Source organism: Crocodylus siamensis, chromosome 15 (assembly GCF_052110815.1).
Source record: "Crocodylus siamensis isolate JL-2025a chromosome 15, ASM5211081v1, whole genome shotgun sequence".
In the NCBI taxonomy this organism is placed as follows: domain Eukaryota; kingdom Metazoa; phylum Chordata; order Crocodylia; family Crocodylidae; genus Crocodylus; species Crocodylus siamensis.
The window spans coordinates 169,880-193,995 of record NC_143409.1 but is presented as its reverse complement, the minus strand read 5'-3'; the positions used below and the strand labels follow the sequence as shown (position 1 = coordinate 193,995).

Sequence of the window (24,116 nt, the reverse complement as noted above, 5' to 3'; positions counted from 1 at the left end):
CGACAAAAATGGTGAAGCCTGGAAAACATGACTCATGTCTGGAGAAGAGAAGACTGAGGGGGGATTTGATAGTAGTCTTCAGATTTGATAAGGGGTCAGTACACACACCCATGGGAGGCCTCAAATGCCTCTACACAAACGCTCGTAGTATGGGCAACAAGCAGGAGGAACTCACCCTCCTGCCAGCTGACACCAGCCCGGACATAGTGGGGATTACAGAAACGTGGTGGGACGAAACACACGATTGGGCGGTCAATGTCAAGGGCTATAGGCTGTACAGGAGGGACAGGACAGGAAAGAGAGGTGGGGGCATGGTGCTCTATATTAAGGAGGAATACACATCCTCGTCAATTAGCAAGGAGTCAGGAGAGGGGCACTCTGAAGTGCTTTGGGTTAGAGTACAGGGCAGTTGAGGGGAAAGGGACTTAACGGTGGGGGTCTACTACAGACCTCCCAACCAGGGAGAAGAGCTTGACCAGGAATTCTTGGGTCAGTTCACAGAGGTAGCGAAGGCTAAGGATGTGGTAGTCATGGGAGACCTGAACTTCCCAGACATCTGCTGGGAAGAGCAGTCAGCCAGGTCTGACCGCTCACGTCGGTTCTTGGCCAGAGCGCAGGACCTCCATCTAACCCAGGAGGTGCACAGCCCCACCGGGGGGACGCCTTGTTGGACCTCATGCTGGCCACGGGTGATGACCTGGTGCAGGGGCTGCGGGTGCTCGACCACCTGGGCGACAGCGGTCATCGCCTGCTGGGAGTCACCATCCAGCGCAAGGTGGCAAAGGCATGCAGTAAGGCAGCGGCCCTAGATTTTAGAAGGGCAAACTTCAGCGACCTAAGGAGGATAGTCGGGGATGTGCTGAGGTCCCGGAGGGGAGGGGAGCCAGGTGTCCAAGGAGAGTGGTCGCTCCTTAAGGAGACGATCCTCCAAGCCCAAAGGAAGGTAATCCCAATGAGGATCAAAGGGAGCAGGAGAGCATACAAGCCTCCGTGGCTCACCAAAAGCATTTGGGAATGTCTCCTTGCTAAAAAGGAGGCGTACACCCAATGGAAAGAAGGGGTCATCACCAGGGAGGGCTATTCTGTAGTTGCTTGGTGATGTAGGGGGGCAGTTAGGAAGGCCAAGGCAAAGATGGAACTGGGGCGAGCTTCCCAGATTAAGGACAATAAGAAGTCCTTTTTTAAATACGTAGGGGGTAAAAAGAAGGTCCCGGGTAATGTGGGGCCCTTGCAGGACGCCATGGGAAACTTGGTCATCACACCAGACGGCAAAGCTAACACGTTTAACGATTTCTTTGCCGCCGTCTTCCTAAGTAGGGACCAGAACAGCCACCTCCCTGCTGGACCCTCCCCGGGCCCCGGGGGAGGTACACCTGGGCCACGGGTTAGCAAGGATTTAGTTAGGGAGCTTCTGGAGGGGTTGGACGTATTCAAGTCAGCCGGCCCGGATGATCTCCACCCTAGAGTACTAAAGGAACTGGCCGAGGTCATTGCAAGTCCCCTGGCACAACTTTACAAGCACTCGTGGTGCTCTGGTGAGGTACCGGAGGACTGGAAGAGGGCCAACGTGGTCTCCATCTTCAAAAAAGGGAGGAAGGAGGACCCAGGAAACTATAGGCCGCTTAGTCTTACCTCGATCCTGGGCAAGGTGTTCGAGAAAATTATGCTGGCACACATCCAGGAGGGGCCAGCAGGAGACTGCATGCTTAGGGGCAACCAACACGGGTTCATCAGTGGCAGGTCCTGTCAGACCAACCTAGTGGCCTTTTACGATCAGATCACCAGATCATTAGATGCAGGGGTAGCAGTGGACATCGTCTTCCTGGACTTCCGGAAGGCTTTTGACACTGTCTCTCACCCTGTTCTCATTAAGAAACTGGGGGCTGTGGTATAAACACCCACACAGTCAAATGGGTTGCCAACTGGCTGGAGGGCCACACCCAGACGGTGGTAGTGGATGGGTCCTTCTCAACCTGGGAGGACGTGGGCAGTGGGGTGCCCCAGGACTCGGTCCTCGGGTCTGCACTGTTCAACATCTTCATCAGTGATGTGGACGAGGGGGTAAAAAGCACCCTGTTCAAATTTGCTGATGACACTAAGATGTGGGGGACGTGGCCACACTGGAAGGATGCAACAGGCTACAATCAGACCTAGACAGGTTACAAGGGTGGGCGGACGAGAATAGGATGGGTTTCAACACAGACAAGTGCAAGGTGATGCACCTGGGGAGGAACAACCGGCACCATACCTGCAGGTTGGGGAACTCCCCTCTTGTCAGCACGGAGGCGGAAAGGGATCTGGGGGTCATCATTGACTCCAAGATGAACATGGGCCGGCAGTGTGGGGAGGCAGTCAGGAAGGCCGACCGCACCTTGGCATGCATCCACAGATGCATCTCGAGCAGGTCCAGGGAGGTGATCCTCCCCCTCTATGCGGCATTGGTCAGGCCGCAGCTGGAGTACTGCATCCAGTTCTGGGCACTGCACTTCAGGAGGGATGTGGACACCATGGAGAGGGTCCAGAGGAGGCCACTCGCATGGTCAGGGACAGCAGGGCAGGCCCTACGAGGAGAGGCTACGGGACCTGAACCTGTTCAGCCTCCACAAGAGAAGGCTGAGGGGGGATCTTGTGGCCTGTTATAAACTAGTCAGTGGGGATCAGCAAGCACTGGGGGAGTCCCTGTTTCCCCGAGCACCGCCAGGAGTGACCAGGAATAACGGTCACAAGCTGGCAGAGGGGAGATTTAGGCTAGATATCAGAAGGCGCTACTTCACAGTCAGGGCAGCTAGGGTCTGGAACCAGCTTCCAAGAGAAGTGGTGCTGGCTCCTACCCTGGGGGTGTTTAAGAGGAGGTTAGATGAACATCTTGCTGGGGTCATTTGACCCCAGTACTCTTTCCTGCCATGGCAGGGGGTCGGACTAGATGATCTGCTCAGGTCCCTTCCGACCCTAGAAACTATGAAACTATGAAATACCTGGAGGATGGGTAAAGAGAGGATGAAGATTAGAGACTTCTTTGTGGCCATAGGGAGCAGGACTAGGAGCAATGGCCTCAAACTGCAGCAGGGGAAATTTAAGCTGGAGACTAGGAAGAACTTCATGAGAGTGGTCAAGCACTGGGACAGGCTGCATAGAGAAGTTGTGAGATCACCACTGTTGGAAATTTTCAGGAGCAGGTTAAAAACTTGTTTAGGATGCATGAGTCAGGGATGTTCCTGCCTTTAGGAGGCGGCTGGACTAGATGCGACTTCCTGGGGGCTCTGCCAGCCTGACTTTTCTATGGTTCTAAGATGTTGTAAGAGAAATGTGAGAGAGGGAAGGGGAAAGCAAGGAGACGGAGTCACAAAAGCTAAGGGAAGATGAGGTCAAAAGGCGGGCCACAGTTGATTGTGATGAAGGCAGTTGACAGGCCAAGGCGGATGCGGATGGAAGGCTGGCTCTGAGCCTTCCCAGGACAGAACGATTAGAGTCTTTAGTGAGAACGGTCTCCATGCAGACTCAAAGCCAAACTGGGGAGAGCCCAGGGAAGAGCTGAAGGAGAGGAACCCCGGGCGGTAGTTGTAGGCAGTGTGGGCTGGGAGCGCGTTGTCAGGGCTCAAACATCGATGAATGGAATTGTGATGCGGAGTCTCCTAACAAGGGACTGGGCTGGGCTTGCTAAGCTAGGGGATCCTTTCCAATCCTTCATTTCAGAAACAAAGAGATAGAGCAGTAGTTGGAGAGGTAGGTGGGGGGATGGTGGGGTTTTACGATGGTTTAAGTTTAAGATGCGTAACCGGGCTTGTATAGTGAAGGGGAAGAATTGGATGACACTGAGAGGGTGGGGACATAGATGAGTCAGTGTGAAAGTTCAGAAGGGACAGGGTTGGTTCAATGAAGCAAGCAGAGATGAGAAGGGAGAAGACAAGATTTTTGTGCCAGTGACCTGTAGCAGAGGGGAGAGCGAGGAGATTGACTGCTTGATTATTGTATTTTGCTTTGTTTTAACGGAAAGGTCAGCTTAGTCCTATGTTTGCTTCATGGTAATGAAAATCTGGGGCCAGCTTTAACACTCCATTAGTGATGGTTTGGAGGAGTGATGAATAAGAGCAGTGCAAAGGACCTGTGTGGTCCAGTGGATGAGGTTCTTGGCTGGGAGTTGGGTAACTTGGGATGGGGCTTTTGCCTGGGAATCGGGTGACGTGAGTTCTGTTTCCTGTTCTTTCACTGCCTTGTCATGAAAACTTAGGCAATTCACTTGTCTTCTTTATGTTTTCCCTTCCTTCCCTTCCTTTATCTTGTCAGCTAATATTGTAAACCAGGGGTGAGCAATTATTTCAGTTGAGGGGCCACTTAATGAGTTTTGGAGACCTGTCAAAAGCGACATCCATATCTCCCCCTCTCTGTGATTCCTCTTCTCTCTGTCTGTCTTCTCATCTTTTCTCTGTCTATCTGTCTCTCTCCTCTCCCTAGCTTTCTCCCCCTCCCTCCCTCCAGAGCCCAGCTGGAGCTCTAGTTTGCCAGGAGCCCCGTAGCTCATCTGTGGACCCAGATGGCAACTTCCACCACAGCAGGCAGGCAGTGGCATCAGCTGTGGGTGCTGCCAGCAGGTTCCAGAGCCCAGACGTGGCACCTGCCGGCAGCTTCACAGCTGGTGCTGCAGCCCGCCCAGCGTGGCAGAAGCTGCTGCCCAGGTTCATGGCTGACACTGTCAGCAGGTTCCAGGTTGGGGCTCCGGGCAGGAGCTTCTGCTGCACTGGGAGCTGTGGATGCTGCCACCAGGTTCTGTGCTGGCCTGCTGGGGCTCCTGAACCTGCCGGTGGCAGCCACAGCTGACGCTGCCACCCATCCTCTGTGCCCAGGTCCACAGCTGATGCTGCAGCATCAAGGGCAGTGCCGCTGGGTGGAAGCAGTCCCGCCTGCCAGCCCTGCACCTCACAGCAGCTGCAGCCGCCAGCTGCCTGTGGGCCCGATCCAGTGAGTTGGCAGCTTTGTACTCTCAGGCCAGACTGAATGTGTTTGCCCCCCCCCCCGCTGTAAGCCCTTCAGGTCAGGGGCTGTACCTGTGTTTCTGCAGGGCCCTGCATGATGGTGCCCTAATGTCTTCAGGGCCTCAAGGCACTACCGTAATATAAATATGGTAATAAGGCAGTGTACATGGGGATGGCTCTCCTTGGAGATGGCTTTAGCATTACATACACTCCTCCTGGAATATCAATAGCATGCTCATCTCACCATACTAAAAGGAGAAACAACTATGAAACTATGTACGAATTGCTGAAGTCATTCTAGGTTTATCTGAGTATCAGCTTATCAGGTGAGTTGAAGACTGATGGGGATTTTTGTCTGTTTGCAGCTGTCCTTGATAATGAGAGGCTCACAGCAGAGGAGATGGATGAGAGGAGACTTCAGAATGTGGCTTATGAATATCTTTGTCATCTGGAGGAAGCAAAGAGGTAAGTAGGAGTGGGTTTGAAACCTGGTGGGAGGTATCATTGTACCTACTTACTGGTATAGTTGGATACAGCTAGTGCTTTGCCGTGCTGCTGAGTTGACTCTTGAGGTAGACACATAGATAACATGTCTATCTGTTGTAAGAAAAAGAAAATAGTGTGCAAAGACACTGCAGAAGTCTGTGTTGCAGTTATCTTACTGTTTATACATGCATACACTTTGTCTCCATTCTAAGTGGTAAGAGTAATGGCACAGATAAGGCAGTCTATGTTCAGTTGCCTGTAACTGCTAAAGTGTAATTGTTTTGGCTTAAATTTTACAGGTTGGTCTTGGGCTTTGGTTGAATTTTGGAAGTTTCAGTAAAAATGAGTTTCCAAGAGTAATAGTCATGGGGCCAGAGGGAGAACTTTTGCTGTCCACATGAAAATCTAGCTATGTTTGCTAGGATAGAAGCCACAGGCGACTGCCATTGTGCAGCTCTTGTTCTTTGTTCACTAATTTTCTACATATTTCCACTGTTAATTTTACTGAGCCTCACTGAGTTACCCGAGTCTGACTGCCTACTTTCATAGGTGCCAGGAGACTAGAAAGAGTGTTTCCAAGCTCTAGTGGGAGGCACAGGTTTTTACCATTTTTACAGATGAGGTAACTAAGAGATTTTGTGAGGTCCCTGTTGGCAGACCTGGCAGTAGAAGTCATGTCTCATCCACTTAGACCGCTGTTCTGAAAGCATCTGCTCTATCTGTGTTTGGGTATACTGTCTGCAAAAGGGGTGGCTGCTGCAAGTATAGTTTCAGTTCCTGCAAACAGTAGTAACTTATTACAGCTGCCTGCCAACACTAATGCACCTTGGTGCCAGTTGTTGATTTCTCTGCTGATGGTTCAGAATTCAGACCCTGCTGACAACTCGTTGTGTGTTGCGGGATTCTCCATCACAGTTTTCTTACAAATTCTGTTAAAGTTTAGACCTGTTGTTCTAGGCTCCAGGTCCAGATTCTCACAAGGACTTGGAATTAGGTCCCTAAATTCTACCTACATTTAGGTCCTCAAAACAGCAGCTCAGCTGTTGTCCAACCCTAGAAACATCTAAGGTCCTCAGGTACTTAACGTTTTCAATGCTGAATTTCCCCAGGCACTTAAAGTTTTCCTTTGTGTGCGTCAAGAAACACCTCAGTCTCGACAAGGCTCTGTGTCTGGGCTTTTAGTTCACATGTAAACTCTGTTGGAATCTGCAAACAGATGTTCCTCTGCCTCATTAGCCCAAGGGGCTCATTCTGCTGCATGTGCTGGATTATTCTCTACATGCAGTGCAGTCACAGCAGTTGCTTTCTTATAAAATTAAGGGTGGTGATGATGCAGCCTCCCTTTTATCCAGTAGCTCAGTGGTTAGAGCACTTGCTTAGGATGTGGTAGATATGGGTGTTTAATTTCTTCCTCTGAGGGATTTGGTCCCACATCTACTTACTAGGAGAGTGCTCTAAATGCCCTCTGTGCTATAAGCTGTGGGGGGTACTCCCATCCTTTTGAAACTGTGCCAGTTTGCCTAAAGTAATCATTTACATTGTGCCTGGATTGAGATTGAGCAAGACTTTCTAGTTTAATGGACAAGAGACACAGGTGAGAGGAGGAAAAGCTGTGTTCTAGTGTCCATCTTAGGGCTGATCATACATTTTTAGCAGTGCTTGTTGAATGTCACTTATACAAACAGTCCTTGGAGCAGGATCTGGCACCCAGGGTTTGAGATGTCACTGAGCAGTCACCCTCATGAAAGGCTGCATTGATGACCTTCTCCATGTCATGGTAAACTGCACTGTGTATTTACACTTCTGTTTTATTAGGACAGTCTTAGAATCATTTACATGTCCATTAAAATTCTTGGGTCGCATATTGTACGGACTTCCATCACACCAACACTGTTATGTGTTCTGCTGTTGCTCTGCTGAGAACTGGAAGTAGGGGTAGAATGCTAAAAAAAGCTCACACAAAAGTGAGTCGGGATAAGTTCATTTTAAGAAAAACTTCAGATTTCTGATTTGTCAGCCTTAAAATGTGAGTGCAACAGCTCAATTGATGATGATGTAGTCTGTTAATAAAGAGGCGATTGCAAATGTACAAACTGAACACTGGTGTCTTGGGCTGGTACTAAGGTAAAGTTGTATCAGGCTTTTGTTTTTTGTCACTATGGCTCTGTTATAATTTAGCACTTTTTGGCTCCAGCTCTCTTTGTAAGCACAATGACTCTCAACCTCCCTGTGATGCAAGTAATCCCCATTATATTACTAAGAGAAGACTGGCAAAATTTATTACTGACTTGCCCCAGGCCACAAAAGGAATTGGTGCCAAAGCAAGACTGCGGTACAGGAATTCCTGTCTTTTGGTCTGGTCCTTAAACCAGATTTCTCCTTTGGATAACACACTGCTTAAATTCCAGAAACAGAAGGACACTGCAAATCGCCATGGGTCTGGGCAGAGTCTACAGAATAAACATAACAACATGAACAGCTATATGGCAGGTATAATAAAAAATAACGTGTGTGCAGATGCCCTGGGCTTGCTCCCTGGAGTAGCAGCCACCAGCTCTGACGTGGCAGGATGGCCCTTATCAGAAGGGTGGGAGTTGGTGTTGTCATGTTTTTGATCTGGGACCTGAGCTGACCGTTTTTCCTTATATGTGTGAATGTTACCTGCTGAGATTTCATAGTATTTTAATGACAGCCCTGTGCTATATTGTGTCCTTAATGCTTGTCTTCCTCTAGTGGTCACTCCACTGATAAATTCAGAGAAAGCAACGCTTTCTCTTTCTAGTCTTGATTTGCTTTTTATCTGTTTTACTGCCTGTGTTTGGTCAAGCAGTGTGTAAATGTGGAGCCTCTAAATAAAAATAGCTGTGTGTATGTCTCTCAGTTCATTACAAATATTGTGTAAATGTATCTATGTATTGGGTATAGGTTTCTAATATGAGCCTTGAAGCGGCGGAGTTTGTGTGCCCGGCTCTAAACACTCTTCTGGAGTTTTTGGGGCAACCTGGAGATTGCAGCTTGGAGTGCTGGGATCCTGTGTGCATGGGCCAGGAGCTTGCAGCTGTCAACTGAGGAGTTAAAAGACATTTTCTCTTTCTTCACTGTTAAACTAAGAAGCGTGTCAGTCATGAAATGACTTAATTGACCCCCAGATCCATCCAAAGGAAAGATTTGGTTTAGGCCTGTGAACTACTTAATTTGTTTTTCAAACTTGCGTATGCCTGGCATATTTCTGCCCTTAATAGTTTTTAATTCCTAATCTAACTTCCACATACCTGCAGCCTGGTTACAGATTAACACTGTCTGGGTGATTTATGAACATACGTGTTTATGACTTCTGAGTGGTGAATCCCTGTGGCCATTCTTGCTTCAGAGTGACAGAGGAAAATTAAAAAATGTAACACAAGCCATTTTCATTTCTAAACTGCAAGGGATTTGCATTCTGCAGCAGTGAGATGCAGAATGGCATCACTAGCCTGGCATTGCATCTTCTCATCTTTCCAGAACTCGGAAAGAATTTTTTCCAAAAGTCATCTAAAATGCGGTTGAGAAATGACTTGATCGTAGCTGCTAACAGTCTACAAGGGAAGGTTTTTGCTGCTAAAGGGCTCTTCAGTAGAGCAGAGGGAGACCTGGCAAGATCCAGTAACTGGAGTTCTGGGTTAGACTCATTCAAATAAAATGCAGTCAGTTCAGAGGCAGGGCAGTTGGCTGTTGAGCACCTTGCCAGGGAGCTTGGTGAACTCTTTCTCACTCGAGACCAGAGTTATTTCTAAGAAGATTTGCTGTGGTTCAGTCACAAATTAAGCATGGTGTAGGAAGTACACAACGGTCACAAGCTGGCGGAGGGTAAATTTAGATTAGATATTAGGAGGCGCTACTTCACAGTCAGGACGGCTAGGGCCTGGAACCAGCTTCCAGGGGAAGTGGTGCAGGCTCCTAGCCTGGGGATTTTTAAAAGGAAGTTAGATGAGCACCTTGCCGGGGTCACCTGACCCCGGTGCTCTTTCCTGCCAAGGCAGGGGGTCGGACTAGATGATCTACCTAGGTCCCTTCCGACTCTAGCTACTATGAAACTAAGTACCAAGTGAAATTTGTGACCTGATTTTATGCAAGCAGTCAGACTAAATGGCCATAATGGTCCCACTGGTTTCAATTCTTTAATCTAAACTTGTGTTCTGAAAAAGGCTCCTGCACTTGGGGAGAGGCTAAAATCAAGCATGCCTTTGCTAAGCAGGCGGTCGCATATCTTGTATAGAGTTCAGTACCATTTTGAAGTTCATCTGTTTTCGGTTTCTAACTTTAATTCCCTCCACCCCCCCCATCAGACAGTTCTCTCTAGATCTACCACAGGTAGACTTAGGAACAGCGATGAACATGAAATAATAAGTAGTTGTTGTAGACTAGGGGTTCCCCAAATGTTCTTTGTGGAGGACAGTTAATGGATGGGGCATCACAGTAGAGGCTCGATAAACAAACGAGTCTGCAGTGTTGTACCTTTATGTTCAACAGAGGCTCAATGGGGCATGGTGATCAGTTTAAGTTGCATTTAACACAATGTACCTTACATCATATACAAAGTTACAATAAAGAGAGTCCCAGGGCTGCTGTGAAGATGTGTGTCAATTAGTACTGAGCAGTTTGTGTCGGTCGGTGCTGCGGAGAAGAGCCACCATTAGAGCCCCTGTGCAGGCTGCGTGCAAACATTCGTGAGCTGCAGGTGGGTTGTGGGCCCCATTTTGGGGACTCCTGTCATAGACAGTCATGCTTGTGGGACTTGTTGTATACTTGTCAGCAAGAGTTGTCTCTAAGTCAGAGTGAGGATGGACTCATGGTGAGGTTTACTGTCTCTGCAAAAGGGACTGGATTGCTTTTTCCATTTTGCTGCTACTGCTTAGCATATTGACCGGGATTGTCACGTAACCTCTCTGCTCTCCCATGTATATCCATATCTTGTCTTTGGTTGTAAGATCTTTGGGGCAGGGACTCTACTTTTGTTGTTTTTCTGTGTTTGTATGGTGCTTAGCATGATGAGCAGGGATCCAGGTTTTCAGTTTGCCACGGAAAAACACAGTAAAATCTGGATTTTCTCATTTTAAAGCGAGTTTCCCCTTGCAAGCTAGCGGAGTTCGGGCCTGCAAGGGGCTAAGGGGAGTGGGAGGAGGGCAGTCAGGCAGGGGTGCCATGTGCACGCGCACACACACATGTGCATGGCTGTCCTGCAGCCTGGAGAGCAGCTCCTGCAGGTAAGTCTGGTGGGGGAGGAGGGTGGGTTCCTGGCTCCATAGCCCTGGCAGCTGGGGGCCCCCTCCAGCAGGGCTGTGGGTGAGGAGTGAGGGAAAATGGCATGGGCAGAGAACTGACATCTCAAGGCTGCACAGCGCCTCAAAGCAGTGGGGGGCAGCCGCAGCTGCACCCGTGTCCTGGTGAGTGAAGGGGCAGTGGGAGCTCTGATTTTCCATTATAAAAACCCTAAACCAAGCACCAACGTTTATAGGTATTTAGAATGTATATTGCAGTCATTGAGGCACTGGTAGGCTTTGAAATTGCTTTAAAACTGTAAATGTATCAATAAAACATTGTGTTCAGCTGATACCTGTATATATAGTGGTGTTTCATTTTAACCATGGAAAAACACAGATTTGTTTTTTTTTCTAATGGGAGAATTTGTGGGGTTTTCTCTCCACCCCTGTCAGAGCATTTGCAGTTTTTAAACAGAGATGACCAGGATTCCTGATGAGGTCCTGTTCATGACTGGTGCTTTGAGTACAACAGTAATATAGTAGTAATATCCTGTTTCATCAGCTGTAGGCTGGAGTAGATGCTGTCTAATCTGCCACAGTTCAACAGAAGTTTTTCATTAGCTCCTGTTTGGGCTTCAGCTGTACCCTGTCCCGTTTCATGGATGACCTCATGCAGCTGGCTGGGGGTGGCAGCTGGAACTGAGACTGTCATGGGACGTGCATTTAGAGCTGTATTTTGAGCAGCGGGTGGAGAATGGGGAGGACTAGAGCAGAGTGTCACCATCTTTTCCCAACTCTGAATACTTTCCTTGTGACGCACTGGAAACAGTAATGAGAAGCAGAAGGAAACAGCAGTAGTTGCTTCCATGGGATTGAACTGAGAGGCACAGGGCTTGGATTTTTTTGACAGTAAGTGGCATGAAAGGAGCACTTAGAATGTGGTTTTTGGTGCGCACGGAAAAAGCCAACACACACTATTGTAAAATCTTTGTGGGTCTGTCAGGCCTGCCATTATTGTTCTTGACTTCCAAGCTCTTTTAAGTTTTTGGTTTGGTTTTTTTTTTAGTCCTGTTTATGGCAACAGTGCGAAGAGATGCTCATCATGTCCTAACTTACAAGTAGCCACCTGAGATAATTCTGCTTCTTTTTAAATCTTCTTTCAGTGATTAAAGTAGTTAGCTGAGCTAACGAGACTGCTTGCATTCTGTTTTTGAGGAACTTTGATTGTAAAACCGTCCTATTTCTCAGGGACGTAGACTTAACGTTTATTTGGAAACTTCTGCCCATGTCATAACTAGCAGTTTTGCAAATTCAGGAAATGTGGTGAAATTTCTTTTAAGGAGAGTAGTCAAGTTCATTTTCACCAGCTTTTAACAGCACAGGAATTGGGACTGCAGGAAAGGCTTGTTGGATACTTTAAAGAAGAATAGGAGCTAGATTTAAGAATATCAGTAGGCATGTTTTAGTGCAGCCATAAGTTGTCAGGCCAGAGACCGGAATCGTTGAGTAAAGTCACTGGCCTTCGTGTGCAGGTCAAACTAGATGATCATACTGGTCCATTAGCTCACAAACCATGAGGGCAGTAGAAAGCTACATGGCGTGTTGACTCTGGGTAGTGTGTCTCTTAGCTCCATGTGTCTATCCAGATATTTTTTTCTTGGTGCCTTCCTGTGAGGCCCTCTTTCCTGAGATGCTTTCTGAGCTGGTGTCTCAGGAGTTTGCTCAGTGCTGACTGTCAAAGGCATTCCGACCTTTATCTCTGAGAGCTGTATTTGTTGGGCGGAGGGAGTTTGGGTCCTGCGACTGCTGTGCAGTCTCTCACACGCGCTCTAGTGTGTGTGGATACAGAGATCCTCAGATTTCTAGGCAGAATGCGTGCCTCTGCTGGCAGCCTGGCACCATGTGGAGTCAGAAAGTGAGCTGAAGGCAGGCGGGCTGTGGCCTAGCATGAGATGTACTGGTAATTGCTCATTTCTGTAAGGTGGCTTTGCTGCCTCTGCACCATTCTGGGAGCATATATTTACAGAGTCGGAGATGGATGACCTCTCTCTTGTCCACTGAAAACACTTCCCAGGAGGGGTGGTTTTACCTCACGAGTGCTGCTGAGCTCAAGGATGGAGGTGTAAGGCTTGCACTTGCCTTCCTCGGAAGCTTTGGGACATTTGGGCACAGCTATGGCTAGAGATCTTGACTGGGGCATGCTGATGCTCCTCATGCTAACTACAGCGAACGCAGAGTTTGTTTCCTGGCCGGAGAGTCTCACTCTTCTGCTCAGAGTCATTCTGAATGCCAGATCTGGACTCGGGAAGAATTTTTCCCTTATGTCAGATTGGGATAGATTTGGGCTTTTTTTTGCCTTCCTCTGTAGCATGGAGCACAGGCCTTTTCCTAAGATCTGAGCATCTTTGCACTACTGGGAAGAACTTCCTTGCTGTTGTAGTGGCAGGGCTCTGACAGTGCCCTTGTCTCCTGAATGAATGAAAGCAGGGGATTGACGAAAATGTTCAGGGGGCCCTTTTCAGCCCTCTATTCCTGTGTATGCCCAGCCTGATATTGCAAGCGGGAAGCAATTGATCCTGTAGAGCCATGTTGGTGCCTGCTCTTACCTTTATCACCGGAGAGGCCTGGTGAGGAATGATGGGGTTTAGTATGGCTCAGCTGTTTGCTCTTACTAGAGGTGTCTTTCTTGATCCTAAACAAAAGTACAGAGGGAAGCAGTGATGTAGGGTCCTTTTCTTCCCAGACTACTTCAGCCCTTTGCCTTTGGGGTAAATTAAAGGAGGAGAAGAAAGAAGGATGGAATTTAGCTTTGATGTTGCTGAAAGCCGGCAGTCTGTGCCGAAGACAGGAGTTGCCTCAGTTACTGAGAAGTGGGATAAAAAAATGAATATTAAAATTAAAACACATTTTTATATAAACTGAATCTTTTATGTTTCATAGATTTCATAGACATTAGGGCTGGAAGGGACCTCGGGAGATTATCGAGTCCAGCCCCCTGCCCAAAGGGCAGGAAGTCAGCTGGGGTCATAGGATCCCAGCAAGATAAGCATCCAATTTACTCTTGAATAAGCATCCAATTTACTCTTGAAGTGTACTTTTCAGATTTCTAAAAATGAAAGCAGTCTTGTCAAATTTGCCAACTTATAATGACGCCTACATTTACTATAATCTATTAACATAATTTAAATATTATGCAGTACATGTTTGCTCCCATGATTTTAAAGAAGTCACCCTACTGCCAAGGTGGGAGAGATTGCTAACTAAGCATATGGAGCCAGTTTGCTGAAGCTTCAGGCGAGTGTTTGACAGCTGTAGTCTCTTTTGCAGGGTGAGAGGGAATACTTCTTCCATTTCTCTTTAGTTCAGCTCAGCAGTTAGCTCACTCAAAGTTGACAAACTGCTATGTAAGATGAAAAAGAAGGAAAGTTCATTTTTCCTTTTTTAAAACTATAATTAAAAATTATAGCATTATAACTAATGCTAAAATCTTGCGGTATTTGACGACCAGAAACAATCAGTTCATCTCATTACCTACACAGAATGCTTCCTTTGTTCAGTATGTGCCCATGTAACGTAGTTTACGAAAAAATAATTCTGAAATGCTGGGTTTTTTCATTTTAAGTGAATTATAATTTCAATCCAAAAGCAGCTCAACACAAATCATTATTTAAAAAAAAGAATTATCTAGGAAATAAGAAATGTCTTTCACCATTTTCTAATCTATCAAAATGAATATATCAATTAAGAATTTGTATGAGAATGTTTTAACAGATATGTTTGCATGTATTGGATCCTTCTGGTCAATAAAAAAGAGTACCATATTTATCTTAGTGGTTACCAACCACCTGAAGACCAGTGTTTATTTAAGAAAAAACTAACATGGAGAGGGTCCAGAGGAGGCCACTCGTATGATCAGGGGACAGCAGGGCAGGCCCTATGAAGCGAGGCTACGGGACCTGAACCTGTTCAGCCTCCACAAGAGAAGGCTGAGGGGGGGTCTAGTGGCCTGTTACAGACTAGTCAGAGGGGACCAGCAGGCACTGTTCCCCCAAGCATGACCAGGAGTGACCAGGAATAATGGTCACAAGCTGGCAGAGGGGAGATTCAGACTAGATATCAGGAGGTGCTACTTCACGGTCAGGGCAGCTAGGAGCTAGAACCAGCTTCCAAGAGAAGTGGTGCTGGCTCCTACCCTGGGGGTCTTTAAGAGGAGGCTAGATGTACACCTTGCTGGGGTAGTTTGACCCCAGTACTCTTTCCTGCCATGGCAGGGGGTTGGACTCGATGATCTGCTCAGGTCCCTTCCGACCCGACCAACTATGAAACTATAAAAGCATACAAAAACAAAGCAAAATTAAAGTAGGTAATATAAAGCCCAGTTTCTTGCTTGCTGATTTAAATTCCAATTAAAAATGATTACTCTAATATGTTGACCCATCCTGTGGATCTGTTTACCTTTTTTAACAAAGTCCTTGGGTCCTTGGTGCTACAGGAAATGAGCGGCGTGGAAGGAAGCTGTTTGGAATGCAGGTGTTTTTCCATGCCCAGTGGCAGAAGAGCTGTTGAGAGGGTGAAAATCAAGCTTTTAACCCATACTTCCACACTGTGGGAATATTTCTTACCTAACAACTGAATTAAAGAACAAAGTGTGACCATAAGAATATGATGATAGAGGCCTCAAGCTGGAGTGGGTATCATCCAGGAGAAGTTACTTTTGCAATCTTTGCTATAAGTTTTCAACTATAAGCTCTTGTGTGCATACATATATCCTAAACTGTTCTTGTTCTTGACAGGTCTAATTTTGTTAACATTTTAAAAATTCCAAGTTTAACAGACTACAATACACCTACAGAAAAGCTCCTGAGAAACATCATAGATAAATACAAGATTTTGTAAAGAGGGACATGTCATGTAATAGAATTGCATCACGTGGTCTATGGGACAAAAATATAGTTCGTTGGTGTTGGACCTGTTCAGAAGGGGGGAGGGAATTGTAGAGTCTTAGAAAAATGAGGGTTGGAAGGGGGCTCAGGAGGTCACATCTAGTCCAACCCCCTGCTCCAAGCAGCCCCAGCCCCAGCCCCAACTATATCATCCCAGCCAGGGCTTTAAACACCTCCAAGGATGGAGACTCCAGCACGTCTCTGGGGTGCCTGTTCCAGTGCTAGACCACTCTCCTAGTGAGAAAGCTTTTCCTAATATCTAACCTCAACTTCCTCTACTGCAGCTTGAGGGGAATTAGGGGTTCAGGTGTCCTGGGGGAATAGAAGTTACAAGGCAGGTCACGGCGGTACAACGGCAAAGCCTGTAGTTGTCACCCACGCTACCCAGGAGCCAGCGTCATGACCTAGGAAGGTGCCCTGATTGGCAATGGCATGGTTGTTTATGGGCATATGGAGAGGAGCATGTCACCACTATGTTTAAGAGGTGCCTGAGTTGAGGCAACTGCTTTTCTTTCTAGAGGAGATGATGAAACTTTAAGCCCTCACTTCACTCTTGTGTATGATGTAGCTAAATTTGATGTTTTGACTGACATTTCTCACCTTTTACTTTCAGTTCTAGAATGTGTTTTTATTTGAAAATTTAATTAAAATTTACTTGACTGTTTTTAGAGTGGAGGGATGTTTGCTCATGGGGCTTTGAATGTGTGTAGCACATCATCTTTTCCCCCCCAGAAGAATGCATCAGAACTCTGATTTGGGATGTCCCTACCCTTGTATGCATTTAGTTGTCATTGTTCATGTGGCTTCAGAGGATTATTAGAAGTTATAGTAAATTGAGGTGATTCTTTAAGCAAGTTTTATGTTCTCTAAATTCTTCAATTTCCCTCCTTTTGTACTTGGTGAGAATGCTGCCCAGCAGTCTCTTCATCTTTCAGTAACACCTGTTTCCCTCTTTGTGATGGCTTTTAAAACGTTTCAGTAAGGGCAAAGCAGGTGTCCTGCTATTTCACATATACCCATGAATCATGGGAAAAATTGGTCATGAGTTTTGAGAAATTCCAGCTGAAGGGACAGTGGATAGTTGCTGGAGAAATGATGATGTTGTCCTGATATTCAGAAAGAGCCTATGGAATGACTACATTAGCCGACATGATTCTAAGGGTGGGGATGGGCTAAGGAAGAAAATCAGATACAGGATTCAAATGATAAAGCACAAGGTTTTATGGAAAATGGCTCTTGGTAAATCTGATGTAATTCTGTGATTAAATTACAAGGTGAATTGAATAGGAAGATACGCAAATACAGTATACTAGAAGATTGATAAGGCAACTGACTTAATACTTTATCACATTCTCATTAAAAACTAGCAGGATTGCATTCCGCAAAAATCAAGGTTCCAACCTGGAAGGATCTGAGAAGCTACGAAGAACCCTAAACTCCAGTTTAGTTGAGTCTTTTGGCAGTTCCTGTGTTTCCAAGGCCTTAGCTATTAACACTTTTTCTCTAGTAGGTTTGACTCCCATTTATAAATTTGGCTTTCAGGGACTCAAAACACTCTAACATTCACAAAAGTGCTGCTGCAGCCTCTGTCCGTGTCTTAGACAGCTACTGCCAACGTGGTGCTTGTTTCCAGAGTTTGCTGGCAGCAGTTGGCATTTGACTGTGTAGAAGCCAAATGAAAGTCTGATAACATTTTTAAGTGGTGTTGGTGCTGGGTGCTAGATTCTGTTGGGGGCAGTGCAGTGTTTTCCTGGGAGGGAGCCGTTCTTGTGAGGAGGCATGGAAAGCTTGGAGAGAGACAGCTTTTGAGCTCTGCGTGTCGCCTGAGTGGAATGTGTGGTATTGCGAAGTTCTTACTATTGCACAGTTTGTCATTTGTGTAAAGTGAATGAAGTGGCTGCTTATTGGTGCCTCCTGGCTCGTTTCTGGCTTCCTGTTGAAAACTACAGAGATGCCTGTTCATATTGACGCAGGCTACTTGAGAGCCTATGCTCTTGTGTACAGTGCCGTGGCAAGGAAGTTTGGCACCTGGGGCGAAGCCCGCAGGAGCAGCCAGCCCTTGCCCCATGCACAGATCTGGGGGGCACATCCCCCCCACCCCCATGCTTGCCTGGGAGTGGACGCAGTGGCGGGAGCTGCCCTCCCCCCATCCCCATATCCCCCAACACAAGCCACTCGCAGCTCCCTCCTGCACCTCGCCTCAGCTGGGTAGCGCCCCCCTTTGCTTTGGCACCCGGGGTGGTTGCCCCACTTGCCCCCCTTGCTACGGCACTGCTTGTGTATTTTGTATGTGTCCGAGTCTCAGACTGTGCAGATCGAACGGTTGAACTCTGTGCAGCGTAGCGCACACAGGATTTGACTGCCCCAGGAGACCACTGTCAACAGAGCTGCAATGGCAGCAGGCCAGGCGTAGATGCGGCTGTGCTGGCATTACAAGGAGTTTGCTGCTGTTCACACCAGCTCCCCCCACATGGCAGAAGCTTCATTTGAGAAGCTCCTGTCTGCTGGCAGAGCTGAGTGCGCCCCGCAGGCTTTGCGACCAGAGCAGTGTTGGCGCATGGTGACATTGGCTTAGCACTGCCAACAGAGCTTTGCAGCATAGGCTGGGCCTTAGACCTTTTGAAAAAAGGACCGCAAGACCATGGATGGGAGCGGGGTGATACTAGTGATCTGCAAATGGAAGGTAGCGAGTGGCATGATGCACGATCCCAAGAGTTGCACCTCCCACCATGCCACACGTGTATGGCATGGCACATGATTCAGGGATAGGGCATTAAGAACCCACTTGTGCCTTACTTGCCAGTGCAAGGTCATTATTTTTAAGGTCTGCGGTGCAATGAGCCCAAGACTGGCAAGACTCTCCCCAGTCTTGGCCTCATTGCACCTCCACATCTGCTTCTGAGGCTCAGGCAGGGCCTGAAGTCCAAACACTGGTTCTGCCCCCACCTGATTGTCTAGGGGACACCTGTGTCCTGGGCTCTGGGACTGCTCCACCTAGATCCTGACACTCAGCATGTTGGGCTCTGTCCTGAGCTAGTCCCAACCAGCCCGTTCAATTTAAGGTGTGATACAAATGAGCTGTGAAGCTGTTACATGTTATATGTGGAATAATTCTGTGGCTTGTTTATTGTATTATCACACCTTAAATTGACCTTAATTGGTGGGCAGGTTACTATTTAAGGGGTGACTAAATGTAGCATGTGTTGGGGGCCTAGAGATCATTCAGAGAGGAGCAGGGTGGAATGATCTAAATTGCAGTAATTTACATCTCTAATACAACTTTAGTATAACCAGCTTCCTAGGAGAAGTAACGGAGGCTAAAAGCCTGACAAGATATACAGGATGGATCTGGAGAAAGGAGCTAAGTAAGAGTGGCAGATGTGAACAAGTGTATGTGTTAGCGCTGAAGGAAGAGAGAGCAAGCTTGGAAGTGCTGGCACTTGATTTTCTCCAGCACAACGTTTCTCAACTTTTTAAGACTCAAAGCACCACTTGGAATATACTCTTTCACTCATTTTTTGACTACAGAAAAATAACAGCGCAATTCTTCTGTTGCAAACAACTCAGAAAAACCAGATTTTTTTGATGCTATGGATTCGTATTTGAAAGCTCTGGATTTACCTTGTGTATCAGATGTATGTGTTTGCACAGCTAACAGCACTAATATCATGTGGCAGCCCTGGGTGAGAATCACTGCGTTAGGACCATCCAGTGGTTTTGAAAGAGGAGCTGAGCCAGGGCCAGAGATTAGGGAGGCACAACTGTTTGCCTGGGGAGAGGGAGTAGTGAGCAATGAATCGCTTATTTAAATGAGCCCTCTGTTCGTTTCAAGGTCTGTCCTTCTTGCCACATTTTCTCATGCTGTTTGGAATGATTCACATGTACTTCAGTAAAGACAATCATATGCTGTACTTGTTTAGATACCTTGTCTTCAGCTGCTTTAAATGTGCCTATTTTATTTTAACAAACCATCCCAAATGACATTTTTCTATTTATATTAGGTTTGAGATTTAAATTGGCTTTGAATTCCTGGTGCAAAAAAAGACTGTGAGCCATCTGGAGTAAGCACAATCTTGTTGGTACAGTGTTGCACGCTTTCAGGCCTCTGTCCCATCCCTGGGCTTGAAGTGCTACTGTAAAAATGAACTGCAGCTTCCTGGGAGGCTGCTCCTGAGGACAGCTCTGCCTGAGTGACGACAAGGAGGAGCTTCAAAAGGAATTTTCCTTTGCATGTGGTGTGGGGACCGCACTGCACCGTCTTGTCCGCAAGAGATTACTGGCACTGCAAGTATTACCTGTCTGAGGCCCAGCCAAGCCATGGAGATGCACCGCGTGTGTGCACTCGGCAGTGAGCGTTGAGCCTGGATGTGGTGCGCGGGCACCCTGGGCTGCGGGGCAGACCACCTGCCTGTTGCGTTTCCTGTGTCTGGAGCAGTGTGTGAACTCCACCCATTTCACGTTGAATTACTGCAGCACGCTGCACTTCGGGCTACACCTTCGAGCCCGCAGTGCATGTGCAAGGCTTGCCACTTGATTTCTGAATGACATTTAAGACTGCGTGGATGAAAACAAAATTTAGAAAACATGAAGAAAAGATTGGATTTTTATATTCAGATGATCTAGACCTCTCTGTCTAAATTCAAAATTGACATCCTGTTAACTATCTAGATTTATAATCTCTTAAAATGACCTAAATAAGAATGTTGCCTGGGTAAGCTCTCCTCAAAATCTGATGTGTTAAAAGGTGCTGCTTTTTTAATGTGATAAAGACTCAGGAGGGAAACATTTTAGCTTTTGAGGTAAACTCAAGATTTATAAATATGCCACAATGAGACTCACTGCATTAAGTATCTATATTATTTTTAGTCTCTGCAGTGGAAAAATGCTGGTAGTTATGTTCCCCTCACCCCTGCCCCCTCAAAAAACAAACAAAAAACCCATGCTTTCAGTTTCTGTTCCACCAAAAAGGTTTTTGCCTCATTTGTTTTTGGTTTCAGTCTAGCTAGCAGGTGTAGAGAGACCATTATTTTAATTTAAAATGTTTTGTTTAAAGTTGAAAAATCAAGAAAGTGTCTCTCCCATTCTATCAGTGAATCTCATGTGAGAGACGGGATGAGATCTGTTAATTCTAATAGCTTGATAGACACAGAGCCAGGCCACCTTTTTAAAAGCATTTGGTGTAAAAGATGCATATAGGTGCGTGGCGTGATGGGATTTTCTAAAGTGTCTGAGCAGGTTAGGAGCCAAGTCCCATTGATTTGTCTCCTGTTAATTTCTGCAAGAGTGTCAAGATTTTGTTCAGCACATATATGTACTTTAAAGCATCAGAATATCTTGGTTCTGTCACTTTGGATTAGACTTTAAATCTGTCAATTCACTGATGATAGTTAATGCTTCTTTTGGGATGGTTTTGTCAGGGATGGTCTTGCCCTGTGCGTAGGATTGCAGTAGATCAATAGGAACCAACCTTTTTGGCAGGTGTGCCACAAATTAAGCCCTGCACCCTTCCCAAATGGTACTCCAATCCACTTCCCCTGCCTGATCCACTGCTCTTCTTTCTGTTCTGTTATGTGCTCCCTGCCTGATGTACTGCTCTGCTTTCTGCCCTATTTGCCATTGTGCTTCCTGCCTTCTCCCTAGTTAGCCACATGCCACACGTGCCTCTGCTTCGCCCCACCGTGCACTAGATGACCTCCTGTGGTCCCTGCCAGCCCTGTTTTTCTGTGTGTCTTTCTATGAACTTTGCAGCATACTTGGGAATTTGGTGCAACTGAAAAATCTAGGTAAGATTTCTAGCCGGGATGCCTAAATTTTTCTGTTGAGGAGTCTCCCTGGACAGGAAAAAGTTAAACTATGTAGTAACCGTTTCCTGTCAGTGGTACTGGGTGTGCCACCTGCCTGCCTCTGCAGTTTTTGGCTGTCTGCCTGGTCAGTCACCGACGGAGAACAGTGGAAAACGGGTGCTGAGAGATTTTGTCGGTCTTGCCTTTTCCCTTTTTTTTGGTGGCAGCTGAGAGGGCTGTGGAGAGTTCAGATGAAATGGTCCCTTTGCTAGATACCCGAGACCCCTACAGTAAACTGCTGGGGAGCCTTTCCTTTAAGACGCTAAAAGAAAGTTTAAGACTAAAAGGTGGTTCCCTCTTCTCTGAGAATCTGAGTGGGAGTGCGCAGTGGTGTTATAATTTGTAATTATGGAGGCACACCCTTTCATACTGCTTTGGGATGGGCTGTGGGGGAACAGACTTCCCAGCTTTCCTGCAGTGCATTGTCTACAGATTCTGCTCTGCGTACAAATGTGCTTTGTGTGCATGTAATTGGATCAGTGTGGTGAATAGAGGCTGTTTTGATTTTTAGTTTATAGTACGTACCTCCTGGATTTAGACACCCCACCTCCCCCTGCCCCACCACAGCAAGGACACATACTAAGGACTAGCCCTTAACTCTCAACTTACAAGATTCCCGTTTCCAGCTCTTGGGCAGTAGTTGGGATCTACAGCCCTATGGCTTCTTGCTTCTGAGAGTTTGTGGTCGTAGTGCATCTGAGAAGATGGATCTGGCTCACCACAGCAAATGACCAACTCACTTCATGCTACTCTAAATCTCTTCGTTTCACTGGAGCTCAACACAAAGAAACCTCCATGCTGACCCTGACTCGGATCGTGGAGTTAATGGAAGCTGTTTGGGATCAAGGTTGGCAAGAACATACCTTCTCTAGCAATGACAGACCTCATTAGGCTACTCCAAGTGTGTCCCTCCTGTGGTTTCCAGATTTCTTGTTTGCCTTCCTGGCAACACCCATGAAACAGAGCAAAATGGAGATCATGTTGACATGCTAGATGCACATCCAGTGCATCCACTGATACAGAAACTTATTACAGTCCTGGTTTTGCTTGACCTGATTTCTCAAGTGTCGGAACTCAGCATTGCTGCACCTCACAGGTTGTCCCTGCCTAGATGGTGTCCACAGAGAAAAGATGACCAGCCGCAACTCAAACATCTTGCTTCAAAGCATGACTTTTTGCTTTCCAGGCTGAAATACGCAGCCAAATAGAAGGTATTTTCTATTGGGGTAACTCACCATCAGTTCTCACCATTGACAAGTCCTGTTCCAGCAGTTCTGGCCTCTACTTTCCTCAGGCAATTAGACCTATTCCTCAGCTCAGTAGGACTGGTTCCTGCAGCACTCTCCGCAGATCATTTTCCTGTCCAGAACCAGACTGTTTTTACAACAACACAGTAAAAGAGAAAATTCCTGAAAGTGTTGACTTATGTTTTCCCACTAGCCTGAAATCTCCTTCATGTCTGCAACTGTACTATAGCCCTAGCAGGGTGGATTGGTCGCACAGCAAGTCTGCGGCTGAATAGAGGTGGTTAGCCGAAGTCGCTCAGAAGGTGCAGCACGCTGGCACCTAGGCTAATGTCCTGGCCGCTAGACCATCCTTCTTTCCTTCTTCTCTCTTTTATCCATTACTGTTTTGTATGAAGTCAGAGAGATGACTGAGCGGGCGGGACCTTTGTCTTATACCAGCAAGTGAGATACCAAATTCTACTGAATGATTTGAAACAATGTAAAGTAACAACTTTTGCCATAAAGAAACTCATAATGTTATATTAAAAGTATTTGTATGGTCCCTTTTCAATGGGCATTTTAATATGTTGAAGTGAGGGGAGCAGTGTCTTCGGTGTAGATGGCATTCATCACCTCTTGAGTGTCTGATTTTCTGGCTATGACCAATCTAGCCAAGCCAGAAATGAGCGCAGCTGAAATGACAGAGGTTATTCTAGTGCTCTTCGTGGAAGATGTGCCCCTGACCTTTGACATGCAGATCTCCACTGTGGAGTCTGCTTCTGGACGTCAAAGCAGAAGCTCACACAGAGACTCCACACGGAGTACTTGTCAGCAGGGCTGCATCTTATCCTTCCCAATGCACAAACCTTGCTGCTGTCGCCTTGGACTGGGTTATGGAGGTATGCTGTGCTACGGAGGACCACTTGGAAACTTCTGCTAATGCAAAATGTGCCCGCTTGCCTGTCGAGTGACATCTCATACAAGAAACGTGACGTGTGTGTTCCGACACAGCCTAGTGTTGGTTTGGCAGCCAAGTGCAGCTTATTGGTTTTTGACAGTTATTGCCTAATGATTTGCATCTAGAGGCGCCTTCTCTCGGAGGTGCTGCATTGATTACAATCTGCTGATCTACCTGAACTAACAGGTCTTGGTTCAAATGGGACTGGGTTTGTAGCAGCACTTGATCTGCAATACGTCCCTGAGTTTAGAATTTTCTTGCCTTCCTTGCTCTAGGATTACATCTGCCTGTTTTCTTAGGCTTTTCTGGAAGAGATGGGCATAAGAGGGAAAGTATGACTAGTAGGTAAGGAAGGATAGTTTCCTAGCTGTTGGATCAAAATAATGTTGGTGGATTCCTTATGAGAATGGCCAGAGTGCAGATAGGTGCCTTTTGTAGCTGAAGTGTCAG

At 46.8% G+C, this 24,116-nt stretch overlaps 1 protein-coding gene across 1 annotated transcript in view; it reads left to right on the top strand.

Annotated features, from left to right (window-relative positions):
- IQGAP1 (IQ motif containing GTPase activating protein 1) overlaps window positions 1–24,116 on the top strand; it is a 149,798-nt gene that overhangs the window by 4,394 nt on the left and 121,288 nt on the right. Inside the window, exon 2 of the mRNA XM_090029158.1 lies at window positions 5,336–5,435. Within this exon, the coding sequence (XP_089885284.1) occupies window positions 5,336–5,435 (100 nt within the window). The remainder of the gene's footprint in view (window positions 1–5,335; window positions 5,436–24,116) is intronic.